The following is a 26785-nucleotide window of genomic DNA, read 5'->3' as shown; positions in this document are numbered from 1 at the left end:
CAGAATGGCCTCTTATAAGGCAACAACTCCTCCAGCTCCTTGTTTAGATAATTAAAAGAGGTCTGATCATGTCTCCTTAGTTGCAATTGCTCACCACCAGTGAAAATGATTATTACAATACTGGGAAGAGGATAAGGTATGGAAAACTGAACATTCTGAACTCAAGTAAAGGAAAACACTGAAAACCATACTTTTTTAAAAAAACATTTACCCTGGCACTGTACATTTTTAATTGCGACTGCATTTTGAAGACAAAATCCTTTCCGCAACTGCAACACATTCATGCTTTTCTGCATATCCTTTTGCTTGCATTTGCTTGCTAAACGGGAAAAGTTGGAGAATGCCTCACCTGAGCAGTTTCCTCTTCCTGCTTCCGTTTCTCTTCCTCGGTCTCCACTAGCTTCTGTTTGGTGAGGAGAAGTTCCTTGTTCAAAACATCCGCTTTGTCTTCAGCCTAGAATTAGAAACGCTGGTGTAAATCAGATGTTATCTGTGCCAATACAAATGTATTGGTATATGCATCTCAGAAATATCGCAGATTCAGATTCTAGCATTGCCTTTTCCTGCCCTCTGATGGCTCATCTAACCTATTTTTTTATATGAAATTCCCTTTTCAAGTAGCTATTTTCTAAGTTATTTCACAGTGTTTCAACACTGTGCAAAAGGACCCTTTTGCCAAATGTTTACCTACGCCCAGATGGCAAGTAACCATAGATACTATGTTCTAATACAAACAATGATGTATAGAATATTTTTGTTGGGAACAATATTAATCTAAGCAAGGGCAGCATGATTTAGCTCCTGTGTAACTTCAGATAACTCATTCCATTTTTGTATCTGTAAGTGGGGAGACCAGATGTTGTAGAAAACGTTAGGTGCCTGCACTGTACCTTACAAAGTGTCTGGGCGAAGACAAGTGTAAAAGAGACAAACAGGACCACCAGATAAAATGGTTTGTTTATCAGTGCAAATAAGTATTACCTGGAGAAACTTGATACTGTGTGTGTACTGGAGAATATGAATTTTCTCCTTTCTTTGAAGGGCCGAGCTTATGGTGAAACATATTGGGAATGCTTTGGTTTTGTGAGCACTACCCTCACTGATTACCAGGAGAGAAATGTATTTCCCAATATCTGGATATATTCTGTTGACCTCCCCAACTGGGAGGTACACACTGCATCACACCACTCCTCCTGTTCACTAACTAGGTGCTAGAACAGGCAGTGGTGTGGTCAAATAATACTTAGTTTGCTGAAAATACAAGAGGGAAAATGGCATTGTAAAGAACAAAGAACAGTACAGAACTTGTCTCCGAGTTGCAGTTTGGTTTTCTACCACTGCTGGTGGTATGAGCTTATCTATCTGCCACAGTGTTAATTATTAATGAGGGTGTTAGTGGCGATTGTGGGTAGCAGAAGCAGCTCCACCAGGGCCACGACTGAAGAGATGGATGAGGATTCCTGCATTGCTTAGTGTGAATATGGCTGTATGGGAGAAAGGAAAACAAGCAGTGAGAGAACGGGGAATTGATAAGATTGACATCTTAGAACAAAAGAACTTGGGGATGACAAGGATATTTTTGATGAAAGACCTGTTTAAGATATGCTTTGAAGGAACTACAAATCTTTCCTCCTTTCATGTGTTCATTCCAGGTTCTCCAAGCAGCTGCAGTGGTGTACGGTATCACCTGTCCTTGCAGATGAGGAGCACAGCAGCACAAAGCTTTTCTTTCAGTGCCAGTGAACTGAGGCGGGGTGTGGGAAAACTTCATGCAGCCACTCTCGTCTGCAGAAGGACTGCTAAAACGCAGGAGAGCAAGGAATGGGACTGGCAAAGGTACGTGCTTGGCAGCCTTGTTACGATACTTGAGAAAAAACAGGCAGAGGCAGCAGCAGACATAAAGCTGCTTTACGTACAGCTATTGCTGGGGAAGATGGAGCACCTCAACACATTGCTTTTGGCCTTCACACGAGACTGCCCGCTCCATCACGCAAAGCGCATCTCTGCCTGCGCTTGCTCACCAAGACAGCTCAGATTTTTAGAATCACATGGGTCCAAATCAGCAGAGCCTAACTGTCAAGGATCTGCCTAAACAGAAATACAAATTGCACAACTGCGGTCAATGATGTTTGCAATTCTGAGGTTAGATAAAGAAAGCCAAATAACTATGGGAAATCAAATTGAGAGGCCCTTGCAGGAAAAGATTTTACATTATAAGAGGCACTACAGCCTTCCCTGAGCAAGGCACTAATCACGAGGTGTGGTGGAGTATGGCCCTCCTGTATTTAGTACCTTAATAATAGCTGTTACGGCATTTATCAATACTACATAAAACACTCCAGAAAGAGGAGGGTTGAAAGTGTAGTTCTCTGACAGTCATCTCTGAGATAAAGGGCTCTGAATGCTGCTGCCCTCCACATCCCAGTCTTCACAGGAAACAAAAGCAGTTATCAAAGGGCACCCAGGAGCCCTCCTAATTTTTGGTACCATGCTACTTCGTTATCTCTGAATTTTGTTGGCTGTACCGATCCACGTAAGGTGGTAGGCATTCTGCAAGGCAACTTCCCTTGAAATTAGTCTTTCGAGGAGTACATGATACCTTTTTCAAGTAAATGCTCGTTCTTTGGTATCTGCCTAAAGGCTATGGCTTACATTTTCTAAAACAATCCACAGCAGAGAAGGTACAGTCAGTGTTGGCAAGACACCACTGTGAATGCCTACAGTTGCGTGCATGTGGAAATGCAGCTTTCTGACTGCAACTAGGAGCGAGGTTGCCAGGAAAATAAAGGCACAAATAATTATACTTTTAATGTTGTGTTCATGCTGTCACTTGAGCACAAAGCAGGGCTCCGAAAATTGGTGTTGCCAAGCCTGAGCTGGGACCCGTCTCTGTCCGCGTTACCTGGTCCAGGTCATTCCGTAAGGCAATTTTGCTTGTTACAAGCTCATGGGCAAGGTCATCGTTCTCCTGCTCCAGCCGCATGCTTGCTTCTTGGAGCCTGCGGTTTTCCCTCTGCAGAAAGAAAGGAACAACCAGAAAAGGAAGTTAATCCTTATCAATATTAAAGAGCAATAAGTGAGTATAATGTGTGTGTAAAACACTGAGAAGGCAAGAGTGCACATTAAGACAGGACTGCTGCTCTGGGAAACAACAGTGAATTAAGCCAGCAGTGCAAATGCAGCGATTCCACTTACATCCCAATGGTTATGTTTGTGTCGCGTAAGTGACACGCTGATTGTAGGGTTTCTCTGTCAAAAGTAAACACAGTCCTCTCCACAAAAGCACTTGGTTTCTGCTTGCTCATCATCAAAAGAAATTAGGCAGATAAAATCCCACCCAGCAGCAGTGAACATGGACCAATTAAGAGATACTCATAATAATGTTTCCAATCAAAAGTAGAAAGCTGTCTTGCTCCATTTTACAAAATTTTGTCTGCAGGAATCCATAAAAATAGTCCATTTTGTAGTGCCAACTTCCCATCTTCTGCGGGACCAGCCAAGAACAGCATTTAGCAGGGAACTCCCTACAGTTCGTATAATCTGTATCGCCATTTGTGCACTTTCTCTGCAACTTGCACCAGCGTCAACAGTGCACGTTTTACAGAACACCTGCTGAGAAAAAGTGCCAGATGGAGAGGGGACCTCACTCCCCCAGCGCAGGCCCAGAACCTGCTCGGCGGGCAACGCACGGCAACACAAAATGCAGAACTTCGAGACTGCAGGCCCTGGTCCTCGCTGCACTGCACTCCCTACCCACTCCGCACAGGCAGAAACGACTACGTAGAGCACTAACTAGAGAAGGTAAGTACACAGGAGAAGGATGAACAGTAGTAATTCATGTTTTTTAAAGATCAGTTTCAGTGACTGTTCTTCTAGGGCTGAGGAACAGAATCATATTCAAAAGATGTCCCTGGGTCAGTGGACTTCCAGGAGTCCACATCAAATACACATCTTCATCTTCGGAAGAACACAGCCAGGTGGGACAGATAGAGGTGCCCTCCTCAAATGGATTTTAAGAGAGCAAAAAATGCGCTGGCCTTCAGTCACACAACGACCATGTATCTTTCATACCAAAAGAGACTGCAAAGGGAATCTGCGCGCTATGGAAACTCAAGGAGAAATACCAAGTTCATATGGAAACTCATAGGTGGAGGAACAATAACCTACATGCTGAGATTTCCAAAAGGACCTGTGCTCACTTGAAAGGTAAGTTATGTTCTCCAAGAAAAACCAGTAAAGGTGAATATATATCACTTAAGACAGCACTTAAGTGAATAGCACTTAAGACAGCAAAAAATTTCCAAGAGTTGTTCAGTGAATGCCGTCCTACAAAATGTGATTTCTTTGCGTAAGCACATTATTCACCTGTCTTCACTTCCTCCTGCTCACCAGCTACACTCAGATATTTTTTGCTTTCCAAACTCCCCACCGTGAAACTGCAATTTTCATTTCTGTTGCAAGAAGATTTTGCATGCTTGTCTTAAACAAAAAAGGACAACTACAGCTCTAAGAGGATGCTAAAAAAGGTCTCTTCTGTGTGGGAGCTTCCTCTGTGGCAGGAAGCAGAACCACTGCAAATACTCTCACCTTAACGTGACCCTGTTGTGCAACTAGACTATGCACTGCCCTGTACAGGAAAGTAAGTTTGTTTCCTTTCCAAAAAATTGTGCTTTAAATAACTTGGTTTGTTACAGAAACTGTAAGTAAAATACTTTTGTTTTTACACATTTAAAATAACCACTGCTAAAAGATGCATAACTTTGGGGATCTTTTGTATTTTAATTGCACTGTATTCTGTTTGGGACAAGGAATTTTTAAAAGTAAAATTCTTCTGTAAAGATAATAGAAACTTTAAAGTGTAAAACCAAATTGCAGTCTTTAATAATAATAATAATAATAATTTAAAAAGGCTCTAATGTGTCTTTATTTCTGTATTTTGTTCAGACCATCTTGGAAATGTTGATTTTTATAGACACAGCTCTGCCAGTGAGCAGTTGTCAGAAAGTGACTTGAATTCACCTAAAAACTGGGACCAGATCAGGACGGTATTGCTGCCAGGTGCTGCAGCACCAATACCTTCTCATAGGGATGTTGCTTAGAGGGAGAAATCAGCAAATTCTGAAGAATTCCACAAAATAACCCAGAAAGAAGTTTGCTTTAACATTTTTGCTATGCTTTTGCCAAAAGCTTCAGTGTCCGCAAAGCAAGCCGCACAACGTGAAGTTCAAAGTTTCTGCTTTGCATTCGCAGACAAGTGGGTAAGCAAGCTACGTGGTTGGAAATGCGCTATCCTCCTCTTAAACTAGAATTTACAGGGCGCGTTGTTAGTAAGGTAAAGATCTCTTACCTTGGGCATCCAGTCAATAGCTAAGAGATGTTTTTATCTCGTTCACCATACTTTTAATTTCCAGCTGAAAGTCTCTTATAGGGCCACCCTTACGCTTCCTCCACACCGGGCAGTATGCGCGATTAGGTGGTTTGTCTTTTCCAGCTCCTCCCCCCAGATCTAGCAGTGAAAAACTGCCTCCTTCCTCAGGAGGAAACTCTTAATCTGCTTAAGTCTAAATAAAACCTAACGTTACACAGTAAAGACAAAAATAGGAAATAGCGCTTTTTGTGTGTAGCAAACTATTTTCAGTGGCTCTGAACTATTTACGGGGTTTTATAAAATACAATTCGCAATGGCATAAAGTTCAACGGATGGAGCTGGTGCGTTACAGCAGGACTCACATCACAGACAGCATTTTGTAACCTGGCGTAAGCCAACTCGTCAGACCTGCTAGTTGTCCTTGGTGTAAACAGACAGCTTCCTGCCTTTTCTCTACACACCACTAACAATTTACTGACTATGACAACGATTTCCTTCTCTTCGGCATTGCTCAGTTTCTACAATCAGTAAAATAAGAGATTCCTCTTTCCCAAATTCCTCCTTCCGGTTACAAAAGGCAGCTGGTGAACTCTGGTTAGCTTTTAAAAGGAGGATACTGCATTTCCAAAAGGGACAAACACCGCTGATACATACAAACACAAATAAACTTACCTCCTGTAAAGTCACAGACCAAATACTGCTTTCAACCATTGGTGTAAAGACAGTGAAAACAGGATATAAAATAATTTTTAATACCAACAAGGACAGCAAAAAAAAAAAACAAACAACCGTTGCTGATTCTTCAGTGGGTTTTTGGTTCTGAGTTTTAAAGAGGATGTACTCCAGCTTCCATCACACGCTGGACAGAAAGAAGGCGGCAAATTGGAAAGCAGTAGGCAAGCCTCAGCCGAAGACGACTGAAAGGCTGAACTCCACCCTCTGCTCCCTCCAGCCAGCACCAAGGAGTAGTTCCTGACAAGATTAGTGGCGATGATGCATCCTCTCTGTGCTGCTACTCAACGAGCAACACAACGAGTCACAAACCTTGTTAAGCAATTCAGTGTCACATTTTCTGATGAGCCAACACCCAAACCCGACATCTTTGGGCATGAACAGATCCTCAATGGTGCAATGAAAACACTGATTAAAATGCACTTTTCTGGACGTCAGCAAACTGAAGTCTTCGTAAGCCCATCGGAAGGGGCTCTTGATTGCGGAGGAGCTCTGAAGGAAAACCCTGTGAACCGCCATCTAGAAACTCAAAAGGCTTTTACAGCAAACTATCCAGGAAAACCTTTCATGGGAGGCAACACAGAGGCTCCTGGAGGTGGTTTGTGTTTTCTGTTTGTTGACTCTGAAGAAGCATTCCCAAAAGTGCCCCAGCACACGTGTTTTTTTTTTAAAAACCACAAACAAACAATGATCCACATCAAGAGTTATCTTATGTTTTTCCTCACGACGGTTACCGTTCCGTTACCACGACTCTGTTTAAAAATGACCCGTGTATTAATTTTTGCTTCCACTTCAAACACGCAAAAGGCTATTATGTCCAAATTACACGTTTATTCAGACAGACAGCTTCTCCGTTGCACAACAAGGTCCACAGAGGAAAAGGCGTTTCTACCCTCAGAACAGAACTGTGTGCACAAGCAGGGTCTGCTTGCAAAACTCCAGCCCTTCTCTGTATGGTTATAGCCTCTTTATTTTAAATCAAGAAGTCCCAAGCCCAACTCCAGCAATTTCTCATCAAGTCAACCAAAACCCTGTTACATGAGGCGTTCTCAAGCACAGAAAAAACCCCACAATATATAGAAAAATATCAATCTGAACTGTATTGCTATTTTTTCTGCACATGCAACTCACTTTTCTTCCTGGCTTCTATAGGCAATTTGTAATTTATTTTAACCAAAAGTCATGAAATTCGGTGACAAACAGCAATTTAGAACGTATTTACTTTTGTACCTTTTAAAAATCTATCTGACAAAAATGTGAGTGATAATTTGTTATAAGCAATGGAAAATAAAGTGAAAAAGTGTCTATAAAAAAATGCACTTTTCCTAAATAATACTTGTAAATACAGAAGGAAACAAACACCAAAAATAATGGCACTCTTTAATACTGTTCTTTTGGTAAGTCAAATCACAATCAACACGTAAAATACGAGCCGGGCAGGAACTCCTGTGGCATGTAACACGGCTCATTGTAGCACATGAATTTAACCTGTCAAGAAAACGCGACTGGTTAATGGCAGGCCAGATGTTGCAGAAACAGCCCTTTTCTGGAGTTTCTGGAGAGTCTGGGGTCGGTGGGATCGGAGGAGCACCCTGCCTGGGCACACCCAGCTGCCCCCAGGCAGGAAGCATCTCTTTCCTGGCGTTTCACAGGAGGCTGCCCAGCCCCACTGTCCCCGTGCTCGGGAACACCTCCAGGACCCCAGCAGCGGCTGCTCCCAGCCCAGCGCCACGCACGGCCCGTCTCCGACTCTCTCAACGGTCCACCAAGCCATTTCCACCGAGGGCCAGGTCACAGGCAGGTGTCCTACTCAAGACATCCTTCATCACCGCAACTCAGAAGTGCCGGTGTTGCTGTGGTCCTGACAAATCTCTATTGGCAATAAAAACTGTAACACGCTGCAAACAACAACAACTCTAACAACTCTAACTAAAAACTACCAACAGACTGAAAGCCTGTTTCCTTCTTGACCTATAAGAGGAATATTCTGCAGGGATCTCCACTCCAGCGATCCCATCCAAGAAACATCCCCTTCCTGGGCAGTAAACCAAAAACTCGTTTTGTTCTGGGAAGAGAAACTGTAAAAATTACAACGATGTAGGCCTTTAGGGCACAGCCCACACGGAGAGCGCGCAAGGCCAGAGGGAGCTAACAGCAACGCTGCGCTCAGAGGCAATACTGGCTTTTCAGCAGTGCAGACTCAGTCCTTTCCCAAACCAAGCCCGGCCGGGCAAAGTCTAGCAGTGATGCTGCCAAAATGAAATGCATTTCTAAACACACGGGCTGCAGAGATCATTTAAGGGACAAGCAAAGTTGGCTCTCCACTTTCTGCCTGCGAGGATCCACACAGCTTGCGTTTCTTGCTGCCCTTTGGAAACACTCTTGAAGTGTCGACTCCTACCAACCTCAGCTTGACACATCAATAAAATCAAACAAGCAAGACAAGGAACAGAGAGCACTTACAAGCATTTCTCCATGACACCCATCAGCTGAAGAACGCGTCCGAACTTTGAACTTAATGTGCAACTAACCAGTTACGGGGACTCTCTCATCACAGCATCGCTAAGAGGATCAGACCCAATCCGGCTTAATAAAAAAATCACGCAGTGAGTTTCAAAAGTGCAAGCCAAAACCCCGGGCTGTGATCTTGCCTGTGACAGTGACTCACGTAAACAGTGGCCAAAGAGTCACTTTCTATATCCCCATTTGCAGCTTGGGGATAATGTTCTTCACCGTCCATCGCCCAAGATTAACTAGTTAATATGCTTCCACAGAGCTTTAAAGAAGCCTTATTTGTTTTCTAAGTATTATTTTAATTCCACAGTACTATAAGTGAACCACTGGAAAAATACTTAGTCAGAAGTTAATCAGCAGCAAGTTGTGTTCTTCTAAGTAGGTCATACTCACTGTTGGCTCTTGGCTGCTACAGCAGTCCCAGTTCTCACATAAAATAAAATCTACACCCTTCGACATCAAAAGAACTACACTCAAAACATAATTTTTCACAGGTAAATACTTTAAAAAAAAAAAAGTCAGTTTTACTTTCTCTGTACCTGTAACTCTATCTTGTCACATTTATGAATTATGGCATAGTCTTTCACTACAGATTTTCATACTGTGGTTTTCTGAACATGGCGCGCTTTCCTTATGTTCACAGACCACGTAAACCTGTTGCACCCTGTATGATTATTTACTACTCCACACTCCTGGTAGACTCCGTACCAACTGCAACGTCACTTAACATATTAAGGCACAATGAAGAACAGCAGGAAAACAGTACAGGTATATGTAAGCAATGTCACTTCCCAGCTAGCCTGGGCAATGGGCAATAAAGTGCTTCATCTCTGGCAGCGTCACCTAAAGAAAACTGGATTTTTCAAAACAGGGTAAGCAATAAATGGATCCTGAACACTAAGTGAAGTATATGCCTAGAGGCAGAGCCTCCATCACACAAAAATCTATGGCAACAGCATGCAGCAGGGACAATAAAAGCAAATACATTGGAAAGATAAGCAATGCTGATCCAAAATTAAAGAACTATTCTTTTTTGGTGAACTATCAAGCTATCATATTAATACCTTTATTTCTCTGCTGCTTTAAAGCAGGATATTTATTACTATTAGTTCTATTGCAGTAGTACCTTGGGACTCCCGGAGAGCTCTGGGTCCCACTGTACTAGGCACTGTGTTAACAAAAAATTACTAACGCTTGGTATGAACAGAGATGAATAACAAGGATCAGATCAGTCAAGGAAGAGTTCATCTTCCGAAAGTCTCTGTGGATGCCACTGCATACAGCTTGTGCTAGAACAATGTGTATTTTCTCCTTTTTGTGTCTGTAGCTGAGAATCACCCTTTGTTTCTGCGTCTCATGAAGATCTCCCGTAAAAGTGCAACAGCAGGAGAGTTACCTACAAACATATAAACTGAAAGAAGAAAAATATTATATGTGGCTACTTGCAGATGTCTTGAGAGTTACAAATTGTGATTGAAATATTCCTGGAAAAAACACTAAGTCCAAGCGTTCAAAGTGCTTGTTCAAGGACGGGGATGAGTTTCACCTGCTGCTTAACCTCCCTAAGATCTGCATCAGCATATCCCAGAGAGGTGAGCGCGGTACACGCTCCTCTGCTTAACCGCTGGAACCGCGTCACTCCCCACGGGACTAAGCCAATTGAAACAGGTTCCCATATAGCATCTCCCATACCTTGTATCTGTCCATAGGATCTTCCTGCTGCAGCTGACTCTCTCGCATTGTTTGGTACTCTCTCTCATATTTCTTCAGCTTTTTTGTTGGCACCTGTGGAACAGATTTGGAAAACATGCATTTAAAGATTAGAGGAACACCGGAAAGGCTGTCTGAAAGCTCTCCTTGCAAACAGGAAGCCAAGGAAGTGCCGGAAAGCCGCTGCTGAATGAAGGCGCTCCCTGTTGCCCCCCCTTCCCTACTCAGCAAGCCATGTCAAACACTTACTGATACAATTCACATCCACAGAAATCTTTCTGTGCCTACTGCTGTTAATTATTCAAATATTTAAAGGAAAACAAGAGTGAAGTAGAGACATTTTAATAAGAGTAACAACAAGAAAAAAAAGCATGAACAGGAGCGAGAGAACAGGGAAGAAGAAAATATGCTTTGATATGTATGATTCACCAAAACAATGCCTTAGCAAGAAAACTGTTAAAAGTGAGATTAGAAGAAAGGAGTGTTCATACAAAAGGACTGGACAATTCCCTGGGGGAGATCCGAGTAATAGTTTTTATTGCTGAATGAGTATTAATGTCTAAATTACAGCTTGTGACCAATGCCCCCATGAAGTCTGGCATCAGACTCCTCCTAGGCAAAGGTGGAGACGCTGCAGCGCTCGCGTCCAGCCGCAGCAGGGAAACAGTGAGGTGACTACACAGAAATCACAAGCAAATTCGGTAAACAACCACGCAGAAGGGTGGAGTCCCAGACAGCTTGATTCTGGGAAAACACAGCTTCAACTTAAGGTGCACAAAGAACACCTGTGTTCTTTGAAACAAAGCATGGAGATCCTCTGCTTTACTTTCACCTTTTAATTGGGTACATAGTGCTGTATGAGCGATCCCATCTCTCTCTGCAGACCTTGGATAGCATTACTCTGTCCCCACTGTACAACAACAAGAAGCCGGCCCTGCTAAGTGTCGGCTCATCTGCTGGCAGCTGGAGAGATCCCTAACGCCGTGTACCATCATGACTTGTAAACATACGCTTTTCCTGGATCTGTTATGTATCTGTCTGTTCCTCTTGCCTATATTGATCGTGTCTAGCTGACTCCTGGCGTGAGGACATGCCACTGTCACCATGCCTTGGGGCAAAAAATTACTGCCAATGAGCAGAGATACGTGTTTCCATGTAGTTTTGGTGTTGTTTTCCCTTTATTGGTTTTCAGGCCAATACCTCCTTCCTCTGCAGCACAGGAGGGGACGAAGCAAGTGCTCAGTGTCGCTGCAGAGGCCGCTGGGAGGTACAGGTAGAAAACGTGAAACCCATGATCTGCGAAGCACAGTGCACAGGGAGCGCTAATGCCCACAATTACTGATGAAATCTTAAACCAACCCCGCTAAAGAAAGCAAAGAGAAAAGGGGAAACATAAAAACATGAAGCACTTTGGACAAACATACAAGAGAACTTCACTTTGATAACACTTACTAGTGCAAAACACAATGAAATGAAAATGACTAAATCAAGAGATGCTTTTTTACATTTCAACTGAGCAACAGTCAAGATGCAAACCCAGCCCGTTTTGTCTTAGCTGCAACTTGAAACTGTTAAGGCTACTTCTTATTCAAGAATAAGAAATCATTTCAAAGTAGTACTCTAAATGAAGCGAACCAATCACACATCCAAAGCCTGAGCTATTTGCTCCTTCCACGACGCTTACCGGGATCTTACTCAGAGAACCCGATCGAGGCTCCCAGGCTGGGGCGTTAGGAGGACACCCTCCAAACCTAGTTCTCCTGTGCTGTTGTGGAGTTTTGTGCGCCAATATGCAACCAGCAGAAAACAAAAATAAATATGAGGGAGACTTTGTGGCGCAGTATGGCAAAAACATGCAACACAGGTGTAACTTAGAAAATGATCTGTTCAATCAAAGATTTTCCTGATTCTTGATGCTTTTCATTAAAGCCTTTAAAGTACACATAAGAACTAAGTCTCACTACACAGAGAGACAAGCCTCCCATCCATGCAGCCGCGTGAGTACTTCAGTAAGAATCCCGCCATCTGAAGGAACAGGAGATGCGAGACAGATCTTTTTTGTGTAAATAGGGAGAAAAGAGTAGAAAGCAAAGGTAAAAATTGCACAGTCACAATCCTTTTCCCCCGAGCAGTTCCCCCATGTGCAGGGGAGCCCCCCCATGCTTACATGAGCGGTGCTGTACGCCTCAGCCTGGCACTGGCTGTCGGGGACTGCCTCCACTGACCACCGCAGCGATCCACCAACGGCTTCACCCTTACGGCTGCCTGGAGCAGCATCCCCCTTTCTGCTTTAACCACAAGATTTGCTTAAACTATTTGTGAATGAAAATCGTAGTTCTCTCTATAATCCAGGAGATACAGGTAAAATACAGCATAAAGGTAATGATCCGAGTAACTCACTCTTACCGAGAGAGCCAAATGGGATATAAAGCACCACTGTGACCCAAATGCCTACGCTGAGCAGCGTGCCACCGCTGTCCCTCACCAGGCTGAGCCTGTGCATGAAGAGATGACTGCTGCTTCTTGGTAACACAACTTCATGCGCAGCAGCCAGCGGCGTGCAGCTCTCCTTGCTCGTTTTTCAAACGTTAATTCTTTAAGCTGCCTGAGAGCAGCCTTATTTCTCTGGTTTCACATTGTATTCTGTATCGAGACGAGGCAGAATTTAACTTGCACAGAGTCTATCTGGCACTTAATGCTCTGCCTCAACAACACCAGAAACTAATCTGAACACGTCACATCAAAAACCATATGATGAGCAGGGGAGAACAAGAGTCAGCTGCTTTAACTCTGCTCTCCACTGTCTTCACAAGTCCCTGTCTCCACTCGCTGACAAGTCACAACCATTTCTTAATGCCCGGTAATTCTTCCTACCAACCCTTCTTACCTATATGTTCTCCTTTACTTTCTTAAATTTTAATTCATAGCTGTGAGTAGGACCACGCGTGGGTCCCCTGTGGCTGTATGGGGGATCAGCTCCCTCTTTCACCACTCCAGGAGCTATCCGTGGCCACGGCCTGGGATGAAGGGTGGTCCATGCGCCTGGCGCGCTCTCCAGCAAGCAAACAGCACGGCAACGCTTTCTTAGCCATACTGATGGGAAATACTTCCTGAAACAGGGATCAGATCACGAAAGGTGTAAGCATCAGGGTGTAAGCATCATGTTGTGACACAGAAAACGGCTTCTGTGCTCGTTGAAAGAATATCGTGACTTAGGCGTGTTAGTATCTATTTATGCTACAACCTTGTCTTAATTGGAAAGTAGTACTTAAATACAGTGACAGTCTATCTTGGGGGGGGGGGGGGGGGGGAAGAAAATTCCTATTAGAAAACCAGTCCATACTAATCCACTTATCCCATAAAATATAAACGTGAGCAGGTATGCTTAATAACTTTGGCAGGGACAATGCGTCACTGTTATTGTCTGTTCAGCCACAGTACTCAAAGGAGTTTGATAATTTATTACAGCACTTTCTTCTGGGTATACACTGATAAACGAAAAAAAAATAATTAAAAGTCCATTTCCATATTCCCCAATTTAATTCCCTGAAACAGTTTGTGAATTCAGCAAGGGACTTCTCTGTAAGCCCTTTCATAAGGAAGTGCATAGTGCTAGCTATGCTTCAATCTTCATGGACTGCTCCTGAACAAAGTGTGCTCGTAAATTTTCTCTAAAAGCGTCTGCAATACTGGTTTCTTCTTTCTTTAGCACCATGAGGTATATTGGCTAGAACTGATGATTATCAAATTTAGGAGACTCTTATGGTTTATAAACATTGCTCATCTGTTTATCTCAGTATCTTATCTCCTTGACTCGTTTTATTTTATTGTGTTCAAGCATAAAATCATGTCACAACTAGTCGGATGTAGAGAAAAAGCCATGCAGAGCATCTTAATAAAACCTCCACGCAGAAGAACGGAACAAGCAAAACTTCTTTCTGGAAAAACCCAACAGACTAGTGCACTGAACGCTTGAAGGACTCACTGCAGTGAGGTGATACGTGGCAGGTGAGAAACAAAAATACTTTGTTTTTAGCCGCCCCCCTGTTCAGACAGGGCTGGAAAGATCTGCTTCACCTTCTCTGGCAATCCTGCGCACGGGCAGCGTGCCGAGCATCGGCATCCGCTCAGCTCCAGGAGACCTTTCCCTCATTCTGCAATTTCTTTAGCTGTTTACAGACAGTTCAGCCTGACCTTGCTGGATTAATAAATCACACATCTATGACTCCTTCCTCCGAAATGTTTTATTGCTCTAATGAAGCACGAGCACTCAAAGGAGGTAGTTATCATTATGTTCATTTGACAGCCAAGGAAATGGAAGCAGAGATGTAAAGTGATTTCCTGAACATATTGAAGACAGCCAGAGGCTGATCCAGACAGAAAAATCCTATTACTTGATTTCTCATTTCCAGCACCGCCGCAATGCCAGACTGAGCAGAGTAGCTCCTTCCCAGATTCCCACTTCTTTTCTCTATCTAGCACTGCATAAACACTCCAAAAATATATTGTCCCATCACACTAACGATGTAGCCAGCATTCTGTGATCTCTGCACTCTTAATATTTTTTCCTCTCTAGTTCTCACCAAAACGTGGAAGAAAAAAAAAAAAAGAAAAAAGCCCATGAACAAAATGTGCACTGCTTTCCTTTCCCATTCTTTGAAGCAGGTGACTTAATTTTCTGTTTCACTGGTGATGGTATTTCAAGATCGAGGCAAGGGACTCGCACCCCTCCAAAGGCAGGGTTACACTGTGTGCTGATGACTGATGTGGGAGATCCCGAGCCTGCTTTGGGCGATAGCAACCACAGACACTGGCTGCAGCCCAGCTTCCCTCTTACCCATCCATCACACGCATCTCGGGCTGCAATCCCCATGATAAGCCCAGACTCTTCCCACTGCTGCAAGGCAGGACCATTTCCAAGCACACGTGACGCCTGGGGGCACGGCTCAGAGGTGATGGGACCAGCCTGAGCTCAGCCTGAGCTCACTCAGACTTGGCTCAGCCCTTGCACACAAGCCAGGAGTACCGGCTGTGAGAGGCTCTCACAAACCACTGCGACGTGTGCCCCTCTCGAGGAGATCTGAGTTACACTTGTGCATACTTAATTTTCTTCACACTGTGATTTAAGACGTTATTAAAAGCAAGTAAATTTCGAAACGACGCTTGGTTCTGCAAAGTATGTCACATGAAGACTGTAAGCTTTGAACAGAACCGCAGACAGCAGATTAGCGACAACAAATTTCAGATCACACGCATCGTCTTAGTTCACACTCGAAGTGGTTGTATCAATTTGTTGTAGTTAATACTTCGTATTTAAGACAACTAAATCAGGTTCAAGGAAGGATAATATAGCTCTAGTTAAACACTTTATTAGGCCAAATTAAGGCTTTAATGTACATACAAAGAAACTAACTCAGTGCTCTACTGGTCTGTGCCATCATTGCTATGCATAACTGTATCGCCCTTTTCTTAAAACGCAGTTGCCAAAAGGCACAAAGAAGCACCCTGCAGTGTCTGTCCCTGGGAATCAGATTCAGATGCTTATAAGATCTACTTATAAGCAATTCATTTTTCTTTTGGAAGGATACAGTGATGGAAAAGAAAGAACAAAATCCACAGTAACGTGTTGACACAACAGACTTGTCTCTTGGATTAGACTTTAAAGGGGGTGAGTGGGATGTCACATTTAGATATTATGCAATACAATCTGAACAACTGTATCTCCAATGAGATATTAGCCACAAGCATGAAATCTGAGAGGAAAAAGGTCAAATCATAATTTCTTATGATTTCACTGCCATAAATGGGTAGTCTGCAGAGAAGAAAATCTGCAGCATTCATTTGCAGAAAAAATGTAGGGATTAAAATGCGCTGCTACCTAAAGAAAATTCACAAGCTGGAGCACAGCTTGAAGAATTCCCATTTCTCCTTTTGCCACCGTGCGGTGAAGGGCTCGCTGATAACAAGCTGTTTCACCGCAGGTTTGAAATCAAGTGGAACAGCCCTCATCAGTGTTTCACCTAGCTACAGCATCGCGTTCAGGACCCAGACACCCCCCGCTCTAAAACACACCACAAATCTCATTAAACATCATCTAACCCCTGGGTTTTGGGGCAACGTGATCAAAAAGTTTTGTGAAGCAATCTCTCAGGTATCATCTGATTCCAGCATTATCCTCATCGCAGCCTGGCTTTGGGCAAGCTTGCAGCACAAAACCTGCGATGCTTGGGCTGATTAGCCACCTCTCATCGCAGTGGATAAAGGCGGGTCCACCGTGCTGTTATTCTGCTTGAGCTCGCATGTTGCACGCAGCACGATAAAAGCCCTGAACGTCAGACGCTATTTTATCATCTCCGCTGGCAGGAAGGAGATGTTCCCTCAAATTCCTTGGAAACGTACATTGTGTTGGAGAGATCGTCTGCTTAATGCGTGCCTGTCTGAATGCCTGCTGCAGAACAGCATCTCTCTCCATCTCGCTTTTGGAAAAAAGAACAACTGACAGAAATGCTCTTTTTATATCAGCAAAGCAGCTTGCTCCACACCAGCACACCTAAGTATCCCTTCCTTGCAAGGGGAGAGTTTTCTTCCTTCTGCAAGTCACCTCGTCACCAGCTCTGTAGGTGTAAGGCCTCCTGAAAGACAGTCTTCAGGATAACACAAACCCAATTTGAAAGCTGGCTGGACGGCAAAGGAAACCAAGCTTTGCTGTGAATTTTTATTTTTATTTAATTCTTCCATATCAGTCCATTATCAAAATATCTCAGTTGCAACTGAGACCCTCACAGGAATTTATAAGAAGAGGGGAAAGGCAGGTTGCAAAATCTACAAAGCCCCTGCACAATTTACTGTGATTCAAAATGGCAGTGGCCCCAGTCAGTGACGCTGGATGATATCCAACACCAGATCCTTCTGTCAGATTTTAATCTCTGCAATGTATTTCCATTCATCTAAACCTGCTGAACCTGGCATAACACATTATTCTTCCATAGCCCTGCTGTTTAAAGATCTGCTTGCTTAGGCTCAGTTAGCAATACAGTTAACTAAGTTAAAAGAGTAAGCTGAGACCGAGAGGTATTCAATAAGCCTCGTTGTACAGCAATCCAGCGGCAACACAGGAAAAGAGAACGAAATTCAGATTCCCTGAACTGTAGCTCTGAACACCGGCGTGTACTTTTGCACTCACCACAGTGCCTGTGTTTGAGAGGCACATATATTGGTATAGTGACTGCAGGGGAATCTGCATCTAAAGAAAAACAAAAATAAAAAGGCTCAAGGAAAAGATGTTCTGCCTTGCGGCAGAGCTTCTTCAAAACACTCCTCTTCAGATCCCCAAATTGGTTTTCAGCATTCAAAAATTCATTTTCACTTTGAGATATGGAGGGCTTATTATCCACTTCAACTCTATTTGTTTTAGCAAAAAAGAGACACCCTGAGTGGCTTAAAAGCAGTGCTTGGAAATGGCTGATTATTTTATATACTTGCAGCTGACGTCTAGCAGCTCACCCAGACAAAAAGTGCTTCCTCTCGCCTACAGATAAGGGCTTTAGTACTGAGATGCACACCGCGACAGGAAACAGCTACATCCACTTTGTCAGCAAGCACCCATTTTGCATTTAAATTGGCTCTGGTCAACAGGAATACTATGGTTAAGGATACCAATATTTGAAACATTCTAGATGGAAAATATCTGTGTACAGGTCATTTTTATTATCCGACGTAACTTAAAGAACGCCTGAACAACGAGATCTCTGCTACAAAAAACTATATAGGCTAAATGAAACTACCTATATATCCTGAGGACACAGATTAGGATCAGATAACTGGGGGAACTGACACTGACCAGCCATCTGGGACAAGGCCCTGCTCTGTAAAACACAGTTGTTATGAATAGCAGCAGTTTTTCCATTGCAGAACTTATTCTTTGGTTTGTACCTCATAACATAACAGTTCCAAGTGATTTTGTGTGTCTTACATACATATACCTTTTGGTATACAGCATTTGGTGCTAAAGGTTTTATATGTATCCTCGGTGACTATGCAAAATCAGACCCTCAGCTCTTCCCCATTTTGAGGTACATCATTCATTCTGATTTAGATCTGCCCACAACAATTTTAGAGCTTTGGTTGAATTTCTTGGCACATCACAGCAAAAGAAGGGAGGGGCGAGCAGGAAGACAAGTGCAGTCGTCACCACCATCCCTGTGACAACAGAATCAGAAATTCAGGAAAAAGCCCCCAGTGCTTTTCTTGCATCACTTAGCAAAGAAACAACCTCTCCTAGCTACCCTGTGTTAGGGTTTGCTTTCCAACCTTGTTTATCCTGAAACTAACACAGACCTATCTCACAATCACACTTACGGAAAATGGCCGACACTAGGCTAGCAACTGATCGGTAACCAGGTTCAAAATATTGCTATTAGCAAGGCTCTAAAACCTGTCACATTGAACATATTTGGTCCACAGAGGCACAGCTTTCAGCTAATAAACCCCCGGCTGAATCCACCTTCTGAAACCTGCCACGAGACTGGTGAAACCAGCCGTCTGTCAGACTCGATTCTGACTCTGCTGAGTTATCGAGCCACGTCTTGTCTCCTGTCACATTCTGTGCCCAGCACAGGATGAAAAAAAATTCTGCTTCCTGAGATGGAGGATGGGTGCTAGATCACAACTCTGAACCATATGCCCAGGTAAGCTATATTCATCAGTAAAGAACCTCGCAGTATTCGTTGAACACACATTCTGTGTGTTAATATTATTTTAGATCAATTCTGTGTCACAGTGTCAAGAAAATGGTAATGCTGTCACACTTCAAATTTGCATCTTTAAAATCACCGTCAGGCTTCTCTGATGTGTGGTGAGGTCCATGATGCTAAAACACCTTTCATTACTTTTATAAATATAGTTTACTTATAAAACAAGTTACTAAGAGCAATTACTTTTTAGTGCATTACTCCACTAGCAGAAAATACATACCTTTTCTATATTAAAGCTGAACCATTATACACTTACATTCAGGACTCCACAATCCCTTCTGTTATATCAAATACTTTTATCTATATTTCAGCAACTAACACAACTTTTACCACATCTTCTCAAAAGCCTTGCCTTTTTTCTGCTTGCCCAGCTCCACAAACACAACTGCTAAAACCCTAAGATAAAAAAAAAAAATTCTTTAAAACCGCACATTAAACGATCAGCATTTGGAAAATACAAGTGGGACAGTGTCCAACTTCCAAGGTATCAGAAACGCTCACCGCAGCATTTTACTGCAATAACGAATCCTCGCCCTGCTCTGTTCTCTCTCTAATCCTTCATCTGCCGAGGTTTCCTCCATGCCTTTAATGAGGCTTCAGGTTTTGCCATATTTGCACCTTTCAGCCTCTGTGGTACCTGCAAAATGCCTTGGCATGGAGCTGGCAGGTAACTGGAGGACGGGCAGCCAGGAGAGTTTAAAAGCACTAGTCAGCCATTAATGTAGGGTGAGCAGCTGCTGGAGAGTGTCCCTGGGGACGGGAATGCACAGCAGCACCGCACGTCAGCCCCAAGAGATACAAAGCAGGCGTACCGATTCGCAAACCTGTATATACAAGGTTGCTGTTTGGTTTTTTAAACCTCCTGCTGTTTTCACTGCCCCAGCCATGGTTCCACCACCACCACTAGCACTACCGGCTGAGTTTGCCACTTCACCTGTGTGGAGACCTGCGCTCATCCATTACGTCTAGCTGAGACCCTGTCAGGCTAATCAATTAGCAATGAACTCAAGACCTTCTACTTTATCATCTAGCAGGGAAAATCCCAAGAGCATCTTAAGCACTGACAAAAGCAGGAAGCTTGCATCAGGCAGGAGGGGCTGAAGGCAGAAGATAAAACGTGGCCAAGCTGCTGCTGCCACTGAAGAGAGCTCTGCAAGAGAAAGAGCTCCCACAGAAGGAGAAGAGCCACTTCTTGTGGAAAAGGAAGCCAGTTGTTAATATTAGCAGCAACATCTGGCTCCCACCATTTTCACCCTCTGGTACCCAGCAGCAGCAGAGAAGAAGCAAGCCCCTTGGTTTTTTTTCCTGAGCTCTCTGTTCCAGGTCTGTCTATTCCATTTCCCGTTCCTCTGGCCACGGAAAGAACGAGACCCTCAGTTTTGGGATAACTGAATTCCTGCTGTCCTGTTCCAGTGTTGCCTGACCTGCTCTGGAATTTCAACCTGAGTGTGGACAATCTCTCTGTGCTTGTTCTTCTCGCCTATGCACTTAGCTTCTGTGATCTCCAAGGTGAAGGACAAACAAATACGATAATCTTACTTACAGCATGATTATCGTAACTTGGGATTATGCTGGTGGCTCTACCTTGTAGCAAAAGTACAAGGCTTTGTATACCCACTGAGCTTTGTCTTGGCATGGTTAGCCTGCTACTCTGGAAATCCAACCATCTGGATTTTTCTTAGCACAAAAGACAAGCCTACAGCTTTAAAACATCAGCGACCAGCGTAACCAGCACTCCAGTCAACACAGGTAGCTTTTGCTTTTTGGTGAGTTCGTGTTGACACAGCTAGAAGGAAGCAATAAAGAACAAATGTGCATATTGAATGGTGCATGAAAGCACAAACTGAACAAGATAAAAAACCACTGAAATACATTTTCCAACCTCGGCACTGTCTTTACGCCAAATTCTTCTGAGAATTGGGTTCAAAAAGAATGAAAACAGTTGTAGACAATGAAGACAGAATATTTTTAACTAAAACATTCACCTATGCAAACTTTCTAATCCATCTTCTAGTAATTAAATTAGGCTTCTCTAAAGAGATTAACTGCCTTTTCATCTAGTTTTAGCACTCCTTTCAAAGTCGATGACCGTACTGATCATGGAGACACTGGCAGAACACCGATAAATACGTTTACTTTGCAGTTGCTATGATTACACACAAAGCTTTTGGGTTTGTATATAGCTTTACTAAGGCATAATGTATTCTACTGATGGCAATCTACGAGAAAAGACTAGTGAGGTAAGAAAGCTGAAGGCTTAGAATTCAGGAGCTGCAGATCTTTCATTTGACCCACTTCACTTTCTCATCTTAATATGATGACTACCGTATCTAACAGATTCGAAGTGGCTGTATTGATCTCACCTGACCTGCCTCACCTATGGGGAGAGAAATAAGTTAAATGCTGCTTTATTCTAATTTAACCATTTCTGCATTGAAATGTTGAAATATGGCCTTACAAAGTAACTCATCACCTGCTCTTCTTTAATTGCAAAGGTTCATGCTGATACCCAACACGTTCAAGGTCATTAAGACTAAAGACCTAATGAACCAATAATGTCTAGAAACTTATTTCAAATTTCTTCTCCCAAATGGGCTTGTAACGACAACAGAAACAGAAGCAGAGTTTCTCGAGTGCCCAGAAAAACTTGGATCAATTTTCCTGGAATTCTTTTTAAGAAGAAAATGAGGAACCTCCAAAATACTGAAATGTCCCGCTTTTGAATGTTTCATCACAAAGATTCTGTTCTTATTTATAAAATGTCTATTTGAGACATTGCTTAAATAATTCCTTCTTGAGCCAATGAAAATAAGAGGGCAGCAAGAAGAAATCCTTTCAAACATGAAGAAAAGAGAAAATAAACAGAAAATAATATAGGTTATTAATTAGGAACAAATAAACCAATAACTAAAACTAAAGGCAGAAGAAAAAAAGTTTAAGTTCTTTCTTGAGTTCCGTTAGGCTGAACTTGATTCTAGAGCATATTGAAAACAAGAGGATTCCTAAGCATTGTTCATATGCATTAATAATTAGAGCTCAAAAATAATTATGATTCAGACAAGTCATAATTGTCCAGAAAACAGCTCAGCTCTGTTGGAAACCAGGCTGCAGGTTTTTATGCAAAGCAGAAGAACTGACAGAACTAGCAGATGCGATCTCTGGTCCACCGATGTTCATTTTTAGTAAATTCTTAGAACAGTAGCGATTCACTCAGACCAGAAGAAAATCCTGTATTACCACTATTTAAGAACCACAAGTCAAACCATCTGGATGACTTTGGTTGGTTACCTGAAACCCAGAAACCCACACAAACGCTCTGCAGAGCTGATAAGGATCCAGCCAATAACTAGCGTAGGAATGTAACTGGTTCCACACCAACATAGTTTTATAAACCGTAGGTCCCATTTTATTCTTTACCTACAGGTCTGATTGATAAAAGTAACTTTACAGTTATAACAGTCTTCTCTAGCACTGGATTCACTACCACATGATAGATTTATTTTTAAGGAAAAAAACCCCAAACCCCCAGAAGAGTATCCGATGGCCATAAAGCATGAATTAAAAAGCTTAGGAAATGGGTCAAAAAGCCATTGTCAAAGGGAATCATTATTCAATGACATTTTTCATTTTTGGTTAATGACATTCTAAAGGTGTCTTCTGGGACTCATAAAAGATCCAGCACTATCAAACATTACATCAGTGGCCTGGAAGTGAAAAATACAGTCCTGCTGATAAAATCTGCAGAGGACACGTGGATAGAAGGAGCAGTAAAGAACGAGAAGAAGGACCATAAAATTGCACACATATATTTGAATTCCTGGAAATAGCTTACTCAAATGAAACACACCACTGTGCCGACTCCAGACCAAATGTACACAGGGCTTAACTGCAGCTTGGAGCAGCAGACCTCCAGCTGGGGCTGAATCCCACGAAGAGATGGGATCCGTCCCAAGAAAGCACCATTTGGACTCTTCCAAAAGTCTGGAAACTTTTCTGCTCTCTGGACTGAAGGGGGGATGGGGGAACGGGAGGCACATGCTGTGAAAGCAGCCTGCCATCGCCTGGGCAAGACCTAGCTCTTCCTCCACAGCCCTCTCCTTCTCGCCTCACTGCTCGATAGCAAGCTGATCAAAATAATCCTTCAAAAATATGCTAATTTTAATTTTTTTAAAAAAATTTTTAATTGTATCAGTACTATTCATAGCACAGCCCCACAAGTAGCTGCATCGGCACCGCTCAGGAGGCCGTACATTGCGGTGTGGGCCTGGGAACAAACACCGGTATAGGGAGAAGGGCAGGAAATACCAGATCACCTTTGCAGCGAGAAAAATGTAACTCTGCCGTCAGAGTCAGGCTGCGGCAGAACGGCTAATGGCAGCCCTGGGATGCACAAGGATAGGAAAAAGCAAGATGACTAGGGAAGTTTTAGCCCTGGATCATCACTGAAACCAATACTGGAATACTGCATCTAGTCCTGGGAGATGCAGTTGGGGAAAAAAAAAAAAATAGAAGAGGATGCGGAGCAGAGCCACTGAACTGTTTTGTGCAGGGTGTAAATGCCTCGCAGCAGGAGGTTTAAGAGCTCAAGCTCCTCAGTTTGCACAAGAGAGCACAGACAGCTGAGTTGGTCACAGCATGTAAGTACCTTCATAGGGATAAAATAAATAATGGTACAGAATGCTGTACTCAGGCAAAAAAACGCATGTCAGATCCAAGATGGGAACCTGACACCAGAGTGAATCTAAATGAGATGTTAGAAACGTCTTCTGAACAGCGAGAAATTAACAGATTACCATGGAAAATGATACCTTTCCCACCTCCTGTTACACTCAAATAAGAGCTGGATGCTTTTCCAGAAGAGCATTTAATAGAGTTTTTAATTTTCAAAAAATGCTACTGGAGTGAAGTTGGATGAACGAGATGAAGCTTAGCTAATTGAAAGATGAAGATCTGCCTAGCCTTAACCTCTGTGAATCAGTGGGCAGGATGAACCACCTCTCTCCTTTCCATGCAACTGAACCTCGATGCCAAACACGGGCTACACAGCGACACTGTCAGACACAGATTGCACCACAGGGTGTTTAACAGAAACAGGAGAACCGGGAGGCTGGTGTGCACTGATGCAATACGAAAGACGAGGGCTGGGTGCAACCCAGCAGCAGCTGATGGCTTCTCATGCAGTGGGGAGCTCACTCCCATGCCCTCCCGCCTGCCAAATGCCATGACTGTCTTCTGCCCCGATACCAAAGGCTACGGCTTCACCTTTGACAGTTTCTACTCCGCATTAATAACATACAGCAGCAAAAATATGCTGCACATTGAAGGTTTAGGACAGCAGAAAACAAATGGGATGCAATATAAAAATAAATAGCCCAAGGTATTTTAGTACCAATTATTAATTTTCGTAACAAATGAGTGATGAAGGTCAAATAAGCATGAACAAGAATAAAATTGTATGCCAACTACACACTACCATAATATAAAACATATGCTTCTCCACCATTTATGAGTTCCACATTTAGGGCTAGATTTGTGTACGTTAAACAAGCACTCTGCGAGTTTTATCACACAAGCATCTGCTCCATGATCAAGTCTGGTTTTAGTAGGGGGGGGGGACCAGGAGCTTACCCATTGCGGGGAAATTACCTCCTCTCTGGCCTACAAGGATTTGCACGTGACAGCAGACGTACGGGGGTTTCACACTGTTGCTGCAGAAGCTGTGCCAGTTTTCCTAAATATGCTGAAACTCCAGGACTTTAAGACATGGGAAATCCAAGGAAGGAAGAGATTTCATTTTGATGTGTTTAGTTTTAACATCCCAAGGTGTCAACCAAGTCTTACTGAGAAAAAATTGCAGCCAAACTAATATTCATATGCATCAGTTACTAACTTATTTTAGACTTGAGAGTGTAAGCAAACTACAGTCTGATACGATGATCCATTTAACTAGCTTTATATGAGCAGTTTCCTTCACCAACTTCAAATCTTGATGAGTTTCAGGGGAAGAAGATAACATTGTGGGGCTGACTCCTTAAAGTAGAATAAAAATGTAGAATTTTTATAAACAAAAATTCAGGTGATATTTCATGTTATTTTTACTATTCCATATAAACACGGCTCATTTGGCTTTTTGGGGAGACTGAAGGTTTCTACTGATAAAAGAAATTGCAGAAAAGCTAATGAAACTGGAAGGATGACAAGTGTGAGTGGAACGCACAAAATCTTTAAATATCGAAAGAGCTAAAGAAAGAGCGGCTGCATCCTGAAATCACAAAAGACAAGGGACTTGAGCAATCAAGGGAAGGGAAAGACAAAAACTATTAGAGCTTTTGTTTTTCTGCATCACCCGTTTAACAAATAAAATTTCTTAATTTATTAAACACGTACATAAGAAAGTTTTTGCTGCTCCAAAGACAAGGTGAGAGGATCAGGGCAGAATCTGGCTGCTCCTGCCCCACAAGGGGAGGAAGGGACGGAGGCGAGACAGCTCCTAGAGACATGCTGAGAGCAGGATCCCTCCTTGTGTTGGGAAGGGAAGGGCACAGATGAGGATTCTATCTGCTGGAAAGAGCCAATTCTCATAACAGCGACCACCCAAACTCCCTTATTCCTCCTTTGGCAGTAGCAACAGCAGCAGCACGCCAGCGGTAATGCCACCCAGGGAAAGATGGTCTTCAAAAGCTCAAATGCTGCCAGCTCCTCCTCACTGCAAGACTCCACCAGGCAGAATTAGAGACTCTTAGAAAAATTTAGATTGGAAGGGCTCTCCAGTGGGCATATAGACCAACCTCCTGCTCAGGCAGGGATAGCTTCAAAGTCAGAGCATGCTGCTCATGAAAGTCTCCAAGGATGGAGATGCCAGGGCCTCCCTGAGCAGAACTGCTTTCTGCTGAGCCAGAATTTCCTTTGCTGCAAATCATGACCATTCCTTCTTGTCTTGTCACTGCATGCCTCTGAGAAGAGTTTGGCTCCGTCCTCTCTAGGACCTTCTTTTAGGTGGCAGGAGACTGCCATTAGATCCCTCCTGAGCTTTCTCTTCTTCAGGCTAAGCTGCCCCAACCCCCTCACCCTTCCCTCGTGCCGTCGGCCCCCTGCCTTCCCAGCGGTCCTCCGCTGGGCTCGCTCTAGGTTGTGAATATCCCTTTTCTCCGTGGGGGCTCAAAACTGGATTCGGTGTGTGAGACGCAGCCTCACAACTGCTGGGTGGAAGGGAATAACCACTTCACCTGACATGCTGGCTGTGCTCTTGTAACGCCGCCTCGTGCACAGCTAGCCTTCGTCACTACGGGGGCACGCCGCTCACTCGTGTTGTCATCCACTGCGACTCCCAACACCCTTTTTGCATTGATGCTATCCAGACATTTGGTCCCCAGCCTGCACAGACACTGGAGTTATTCCTACCCAGGGAGGAACCCAGGGTTTTGCATTTGCCTTTGCTGAACCTCAGAAGTTCCTCTCAGCCCACCCCTGCTGAGGTTCCTCTCATCAGCAGACCTGCCTTTCCATGTGTCCACCACTTCACCCTCCAGTTTTTGCCACTTGAAAACCAAGTTTTTGCCACCTGAAAAACAGGGTGCATCCTCTTCTGGTGTCTAGGCCTGAACATGCTGGACAGCATCAGCCCCACTATCAACCCCAAAAAAGGTTTAGCCAGCTGCCAGTTACACTTCAACCCACTGACCGCTACGCCCTGTGCTCCTGCCAGGCC

At 43.4% G+C, this 26785-nt stretch overlaps 1 protein-coding gene across 10 annotated transcripts in view; it reads right to left on the bottom strand.

Annotated features, from left to right (window-relative positions):
- Nucleotides 1–26785, bottom strand: part of RABGAP1L (RAB GTPase activating protein 1 like) — a 257343-nt gene that overhangs the window by 5126 nt on the left and 225432 nt on the right. For 7 of the 10 annotated variants that reach the window (XM_050901438.1, XM_050901437.1, XM_050901441.1 and 4 more), the window contains 3 exons: nucleotides 10307–10399; nucleotides 2903–3013; nucleotides 350–454 (listed from right to left, as the gene is read on the bottom strand). In XM_050901438.1, the coding sequence (XP_050757395.1) occupies nucleotides 350–454; nucleotides 2903–3013; nucleotides 10307–10399 (309 nt within the window). Of the gene's footprint in view, nucleotides 1–349; nucleotides 455–2902; nucleotides 3014–6040; nucleotides 6080–6843; nucleotides 7589–9611; nucleotides 10026–10306; nucleotides 10400–26785 lie in introns of those variants that run through there. The other 3 variants (XM_050901446.1, XM_050901439.1, XM_050901440.1) reach the window with 3 other exon arrangements.

The sequence above is a fragment of the Gymnogyps californianus genome, chromosome 8 (genome assembly GCF_018139145.2).
Source record: "Gymnogyps californianus isolate 813 chromosome 8, ASM1813914v2, whole genome shotgun sequence".
Lineage (NCBI taxonomy): Eukaryota > Metazoa > Chordata > Aves > Accipitriformes > Cathartidae > Gymnogyps > Gymnogyps californianus.
Note: the sequence above shows the minus strand (reverse complement) of the source record. Positions and strands in the feature narration are given on the sequence as shown.